The sequence below is a fragment of the Sander lucioperca genome, chromosome 21 (assembly GCF_008315115.2).
Source record: "Sander lucioperca isolate FBNREF2018 chromosome 21, SLUC_FBN_1.2, whole genome shotgun sequence".
Classification (NCBI taxonomy): domain Eukaryota; kingdom Metazoa; phylum Chordata; class Actinopteri; order Perciformes; family Percidae; genus Sander; species Sander lucioperca.
In genome coordinates, this window is record NC_050193.1 from 24,325,466 (window position 1) to 24,333,513 (window position 8,048).

At 38.5% G+C, this 8,048-nt stretch overlaps 1 protein-coding gene across 2 annotated transcripts; it reads right to left on the reverse strand.

Moving 5' to 3' along the window:
• Positions 1-1,702: 1,702 nt before the first annotated feature.
• On the reverse strand, positions 1,703-7,660 carry ccdc47 (coiled-coil domain containing 47). Of its 2 annotated transcripts, none has more exons than XM_031318867.2 (13): positions 7,448-7,660; positions 6,015-6,313; positions 5,787-5,888; positions 4,980-5,154; positions 4,734-4,855; positions 4,582-4,647; positions 4,369-4,470; positions 4,033-4,143; positions 3,781-3,866; positions 3,616-3,674; positions 3,414-3,523; positions 3,109-3,276; positions 1,703-2,327 (listed from the first exon to the last, which is right to left on the reverse strand). In XM_031318867.2, exons 2-13 carry the CDS (start codon positions 6,303-6,305, stop codon positions 2,247-2,249), a joined length of 1,473 nt encoding a protein of 490 aa, XP_031174727.1. In that variant the 5' UTR covers positions 6,306-6,313; positions 7,448-7,660; the 3' UTR covers positions 1,703-2,246. The 2 variants fall into 2 exon arrangements, with proteins under 2 accessions (XP_031174727.1, XP_035852651.1); XM_035996758.1 differs by lacking the exon at positions 7,448-7,660 and adding an exon at positions 6,465-6,487.
• Positions 7,661-8,048: the final 388 nt, after the last annotated feature.

The following is an 8,048-nucleotide window of genomic DNA, read 5'->3' on the forward strand; positions in this document are numbered from 1 at the left end:
CTTTTAATGTTGTAGCTGGTTAAGGTAGACAGTGAATGTACATTTTATCAAGTAGCCTACTGTACTTAAGTATAAATTTAAAGTAATGCTTTAAGAGTAGTAGACTTTAGTCTTTTCTTTTCATGCCACTTTCTTTTTCTACTCCACTACATCTCAGAGGGACATTTTTTACTTTTTACTCCACTACAATTATCTGATAGCTTCAGTTACTAGTTCCTATAAATTAAGCGTTTTGAATACAAAACTAGCAAAGTAGTACAGTACAGTATATACATTATGTACAGCTGAAATAATTAGTCATATTATCATTTTAATTATATTTAATAATTTTGAGCTTTGTACTATTGGTTGGACAAAACAAATGTTACTTTGAGCTCTGAGTAATTGTGACAGCATTTCTCACTCTTTTCTGATTTTTTTTACAAATCAGTCAATCAGTCAATCAATCAATAAATTAATACATCTTTAAAATAATCAGCAGAATAATCCATAATGAAAATAATCATTAGTTAAAAGTTTAAATGAGTTCCACCTGCTTTTACATGAATGCATGAGTAATGATAATCTAATACAATAACAGTCACAGGGGACATTTTTCTACTTTTAATATTTCTTCTACTGGAGGTGATGCTAATTTCAACTGCTGTATACACTGTTAGGCAGTTTAATCTCTTTAATTTCATCATATTTTATAAGGTGACCACAAGGTTTTGTATATCAAATCTTATAGAAACATTTAACCACATCTGTCAAATAAATGTCAGTGAGGAAAAAGTAAAACAGAAAAAAATGTAAATAGTAAAGTACAACTACCTCTACCTAATTGTACTTAGGTGCAGGTATGGAGTAAATGTACTGAGTTATATTCCACCGATGCATACTGAACATTGTTGTAGAAAGAAAATCACCTTAAAAGTCACCTTTAAAACAAGTCAAAATGTGGAACAACTGGTTTCCACAAGGTCATAGAATTGCAATATTTTTCTACCAAAGTGTGGCAATCCTGTTCCCTAAAATAAACAGGTAACACAAAACCTGAGTGAACACAGGAACGTTGACAGAAATTAAGTATATAGACACACAGATATGAATAATTAGGGTAAGATAATCCAATAACTTGAACATACCCAATAAAAACAGTTCTTGATTTGTCATCCACATACAGGTCAAACTATGTTTGCAATATCCAGGTTTATTAAAGTACACTATCATGCCACGCAATTTAAACTTAATCCTCTTCAGTTCCTTGCATTAAACTAAGAAACTGCAATGCTAATTAATGTGTGTTGATTAAAGTCTATGATCGTTTGTGACCCTATAGTTCTGCTTTTGTGTTAAAGAATTACATTATATTTTGAGATTGTATGGATAACCCCCCCCCCAAAGATTCTCATAGGGGAATCATAGGTTTTATGATCATACCCAGACTTGTATCTGGCTAGACACTAGTCAGTCTATCCTTTTAGCTTTTCAACCACACCGTTGTAACCAAATCTAGTTCAGAGACTGCTGACACAATCTCAAAGTTAAATTTAGCTTTAAAGCTCACCTATTCTGGTCCACGTTAAAGACCCTGACTCTTTTAACTATTGCTACCAAGAGGTTTGTGTATCAGTTTCTACAGCATACACAATGGTCTTCATCAATTACTTGGTAGATTAAATCAAATACTTGCAATTTACCATGAAAAACAAACAAACGGTTTTCCAACAGACTCCAGTGCATTTTATTGTTTGCTCAGATATTAATTAGAAACAGCCTGCGAGAAACCAACCTCATAGCAGATATAAATAAAATGTCCTTGATAGTATCATTTAAGATTATATTAATGTGAATACATTTCCAATGAAACCACAGCAATCCGTCCATTCCTTTTAAAATGTGGCTCAATACCACCAAATAGTGTGTTCCTTCCCAGCAGATGAAGTTTAAACAAGCTCACAGAGCTACCCAGCATTCAAACAGAGCTCTGATTAAATTTAAGAAAAATAGTTGGACAGTAAAAAACAAAACAAAGACCCTGAAGTGAATTGTGGTGATATGATGGTGAAAAAGTCCCTCTCACTTGACATGGACAGTTCACTCTCAAGTCATTTGGGTTACCTACACCAAATGGAGACAGCAGAGCTTGACACATCCAGAGGCACAGGATGTCTATTTAGAGCAACTGTAAGCCAGAGCTGTAGACTGTGGTTAGAGAAGCTGAGTAATGCTTTCATGTGTGCTTGTATCCCTGTGGTGGGCTTTCACATGGCTTTCACTTTGATCTGCTTCATCTTCATCTGCTTCTTCTCAATCTTCTTCTGCTCACGTCGCTGGGATGCTTCCTAAAAAAAAGAACGAAAGAAAAAATAATATTTGAGACATAAAAATGACTTATTTGTGTGCTTTTCTTTAAAAGCGTTGTTCAACATTTTGGGGAATATGCTGTTTTGCTTTCATGCTGAAAGTTAGATGAGAAGAATGACACAACTCTCATGTCACCAACAGCTGGTTAGCTTAGCATAAAGACTACAAACCAGGGACAACGACTACGCTGACTATCCAAAGGCAACAAATACAACCTACCAGCACCTCCAAAGCTAAATAAAAAAACTTGTATAATCGTAAAAACGACATGGCACATAAATGTCTGTAAAATGGCTAATTGTTTTTACACAAAAAAAACTTTTAGAGGCTCTGGTAGGCCGATTTTGTTACTTTTGGACAGAGTCACTTAGGGTGGCTTCCCCCCCCATTTTCCAGTCTTTATGCTACGCTAACTGGCTGCTGGCTCTAGCTATATATTTATCACAAAGACATGAGTGTTATTTACATTACATTCATTTAGCTGATGCTTTTTTCAAATTAACTTAGACTAGGTGCATTCAACAAAAAATGCAAGAATCATGCAAGTACATCAACTTAAGCAAATTTTGCTTAAGTTGATGTACTTGCATGATATGCTGAACTGCTTCTAGTGCTGTATTTAGAAACAGTAAGATACAGAGAAAGATATTATCAATCTTGTCATCTGACTCGCAGCGAGAAAGCGAATAAGCAGTTTTCCCAAAATGTCAAGCTATTTGTTTAATTGTCTTTTTGCGTGCTGCATTTCCGATTTCCGACCTCCAGACGGCGTTGTCTCTCAGGGTCCTCCTCATTCATGATCCTCTCCTTCTCGGCTCTCTTCTTCTCCTCCCGGCGTGTCTGGGCTGCCTCCTGGCGCTGAGCGTGAGTCTGCTTCAGGAAGTTCTCCTCCACACGGGCCCGGTTTCTGTCAGCTTTCAGTTTGCCCTAAATATACAGGGAGGATGAAAAAGGGATTTGTAGCTGTACTTTAAACTTGAATGTAAAAGCAAAAAAATACAGAAAATAAGTGAGTGGTCACTGGAATGCACTATGAGGCACCGGAGCACTCGAATCCTGCTCACCTCTCTGTTAAGACGGAGCTTCTTGACTTTATCGATGCTGTAGATCACCATGTTCATGAGAGGGAGCAGAGCGTCCATGTCTTTGGGAGAGGTGTTGCCCATGCCAGGCACTACAATCACACACAAAGTGCACATTAAGCATTGGTAAATCTACTTATGGGGTCATGAGGTATAGTGAAGACAGGAGAGACAAAATGCTCACCAATAAATGTAAACAACAGCGTCTTCTTGGTGTCAGGCAGCTTTAAGGGCTGACCCTCCCTGAAAAACCACACAGGAGCTTTGAGTGCCACGTAGAAAATATTAAAATGCTAAATAACTCCCATGTAAGGGATGAAAAATACAAATAGTTAAAATAAATACTTACTCTTGCATAACTTTTGGACCAGAAAATTGGTCCGAGAAATGGATGGACTCGATCTTCTCAGCATGATTGGTGATATAATGAACCATCTAAAAATACCAAAAACAGATGTAGACACATTAGAGAGCTGTATAGCTGTATAGAGAGAGGAAGATGTTGCCGATGTTGCCTGCTATAACCCTGTTGTATTCGGAAACTCTGCAGTGATTTTGTTCTAGTAATATTGTATACGAGACAAGCGTGAAGAGACATTACCTTGTTGTCCATCATCCCATCTGTGACCTCGCCCATCTCACTTAGAATAGCCAGGGAGTCTGGGAGCCCATACTTGGCCCCAGACTTAGGCTTGTCACCGCAGAACTCACTCTACAGGAAAAGAACAAAAATCAAGACCATTGTTTATATACTAATGTATATGAGTGGGAACTACAAATGGACTACAAATAAACCAATCCATTTGTGAAGTATGGGTTTGTAAGAAACCAAAATTTCAGTTGCAGTGTTCAAACATTATATAATAGTGCTGTATAAAAAAATACACAGCTTAAGTTTGCATCAAATTGATGTACACAAGTTGTGGAGGATATTTACCAAGTCCTGCAACTCCTTCTGATGCCTGGCCATCACCTTCTTGGTGCCAAGAGCAAACACAAAAGTGTCCATGTCCTCTTCATTAAGAGTCACTTTGATTTGCTACAAACAGACAGACACTTTTAGATGCACAGACCGGTGGCTCTATACTTTGCATTCCTCTTCATATACTCCACACAGACTTATTTGAAATGCTATTTGATTAATACATACCACTTGATCACAGGCAGGCCTCATCATCCTGGCCAGAACGTTGAGCAGGTCCTGCCTCTTTACAAACTGACAGACAGACAACAAGGAACATTACATGACTATATTTAACACCAACACACCCCTATACAGTAAATAAAACACATTCTGCAAACCTTGAGTTGGATCAGCATGCCTTCACAGCACAAACGTCCAGAGCACCACAGGTTGTAGATGTGTTCATTTTCCTGATTCAGCTTCCCAGTGCTCACTGCTTCTTTACTGGTGCCGTCATCACCTACACATACAAATTACTGACAATTAACACAAGCTCTGCTTCGTACCGACTGTCACCATGTCATCCATTGCTTTAATAACTGCTGTTGCATACTTGAGACAACTCAGGAGGTGGAGGAACTCACCCACTAGTGCAAAGTTGCTCTCAAGAAGCTCCCTGTGTGAGTTGAACCAGGCCTGAGCGAGGCGACTGTTTTTGTTCTTGCCAATGATGTAGTTCATGATGTAGGCCAACAGGCCGGTGACCATCAGGATCTCCATGTAGTAACTCTCCCAGCTGTTCTGCAGATGTGCAGGTACCTGCAGAGAAACGGCAAGCGGTCGTCTGTATTAAAGCTCAACCGACACTAGATTTTTGAGGCAAACACTGATTTTGATTGTTGGGAGGTTTAAAAGGAAAACAAGAATTGCGACATACAGTAGATACATACTGAGTGGGACATTTTACAGTTGAAAACTTTGTGGTGGACAAATTATGTAATTCTAAATTACTTCACATCTAGATTAGCATTTCTGTACTGCAATTTCTTGTTACTTGTCTGCCAACAAATACACTGATACCGACATATATGCAATAAGCTAATATATACCAATTTATCAGCCTACCTCTAACCAGTATCAATGTAACTGAAGAATCAATGGCAATTAGGCTAAAGGCAATCGGTTGCCAAAGGTTACAATTTCAATCCTGCCATAGTTGTTCCATGACAACAGTTTATGTAAATTACCTGAACACACACACACACACACACACACACACACACCATTAATTAAGCCTTATAGTGCATCATGTGCTAAACATTAATGCAAATTTACAGTAAAATATATTTTGCAGGCAGCAAAAACCGTGTGCACATTCAGAGCCTCTGCAGATCACAATCAGTTGAAGACAGACAAGTGTGAGAAGATTTTAAGCAATAAGCCTGGCTTACAGTGTGGATTATGAGGGGGTCCTTCATGGAGTGGCCTGTCTTTTCCATGTCCCCAATCCCTTCAAACTCCTCCTGGTCATATTTGCTGTACATGTCTTGATCCTAGGGAATTCATAAATTAAATTAATACGTAAATTAATATAATGCCATAATTAATGATCAAAAGTGAGTTATTATGGAAAGTGTTCTCAAAAATGAGGCTGTAAACAGTAAGACAAGGCTATGTACCTGTGTCTCGGAATCCTCAAAACCATCCAGGCCATCTTCCAGCTCCACAGTGGCTTCATCTTCATCTTCATCCTCTTCAGGCTGCGAGGACGGTGAGGCGCGAGGCGGAGGGGCCGTTTCTGCCTCCGCTGCTGGATCGTCATTCATGTCCTCAAACTCAGCAAAGTCATTGTCATCAAAGTCTGCTAGGTCCTCGCCATCATCAAAGTCATCATTGTAGCGTCCCCTGGAGACGGGAAGGGCCAGGAGGAGCAGCAGCGCAGGTATCAGTAGGAGATACGCACGTTGCATGGTGGGACCTGCAACAAAAGTGGAAAAGCAGAGTGTAGATGCAACAGACAGGAAAATGTGTAAATAAGGGTGGTGTAAGAAGTGACAGAGAAGGTCAGATGCAGAAGTTTAACATGAATAATACAAATACTAAACAATAGAAAGGAAAAAAAATCTTACCTTTCCAAAAACAAGAAGTGAAAAGTCAGATCAGTTCAGAAATCTAAAAACTACTCCAAGTTGCAAGGTGCTTGTGTATTAGCGGTCTTAAAATGAGGCCTGGTGGTTGCCTGAACATTATAGTGTCAACCTGCTACAAAAAAACAAACACTTTAAGCCACCAACGTCGCACTAAGTTTAATTCACGTATATAACACTTAACAAATGTTGCACACTAGGCCATGTAAATATTTAACAGTCTAGACAAAGAGCATTGGAAAGGATATGACTGGTCCACATGATAGTAATAAGTCAGTCCCTGGTCACACAATTGCTATTCATGTGACAATCCCCAAAGAGAATGAAAATATCCCTACGGACCGAGACGGACTTGAAAACAATGACTAAGGAAGAGAAGGAAGTATTGGTTTGGTCTCTGAGTAAGCTGCCACTTTGCCATTGCGAATAAAAAGGATAAAGCTACAATATATAAATATAAGACATTTTCAATGATACACCGTGGCACTGCTCGGGCAACGTAAAGGCTAAGCTCGGTTAAACTTAAGGAGCTGTAATAGATGGGGGTTAAAATTCAACTGGAGAGCTGCCCCTAGCCCAACTAACTTTAGCCAAAGAGCCATCGTTTGCGGCACGCTTGCTAACAGGCTAAAATAAAGGGACATGTCTGACTTTCTATATTGGAAGTCGAGTCAAAACGAACACTGTGTTCTTATCAAATTACACATGTGTATGATTAAACCACAGACTGTAATCATATAACAGTGCCCGACCCATCCCCCAGCACTCACTTACTTTATCATTAGCTAGCGGTTAACAAATCTGGCATTAGCATGCTAATGGATATCTAGCTAGCATGTCACCTAGTTGCTAGTAACCAACCTAATCCTAAAAGGAAAAGGAAAGCAGCGTGTTTTTTCTCTTTACCACAACTCAGAAAATTTGTTTTATTAAAACGTAACAATGTAGCTAAGTAAGGATCTTACCTGGAGAATTACTGTGACAATAAACGTAACGCTGGTTGAGCTCAAGTAGCCTTAACTGTCCTTGTAATGATGTTAACTTGAAGCAGTGAGTACTCACAAGACAGATCTTTCAAAGTAAAACGTATCGCGACAGGATGTATCCCCTCCAACACAATACACGTGATTCATTTGAAAGTTTTATTTTGAAAAGGATTCTATCGGAAATGTTTGTATATTGATGTTGTTATGTCTGCCTTGACGTTAGTGGCGTTAAATGTTAGCATGAGTGTATTATTTCCGCGCCATCCAGTGGTCACATTATGTAACTACAACTCGGTATATTTAGAATAGTGTTTGTTACAGTTTGTATACTATATTACTGTAAGTTTATAGTACAGGAAAGTACAAACCATGTGCTGTATCTTTTTGTTACATTCTGGAGTCACACACTAGCTAAAACATCCACCTACTTTCATTATATATTATTTTTTTTACAGTTAAAATGCAAACCGTTTTTAACAGGTACATATCATCATGCACTGTCACTGTCATGCATTTACTGTGCAAATATACTTGCACTATACCTATTTTTTCCACATACTTGTGTACATAAATTAACAGT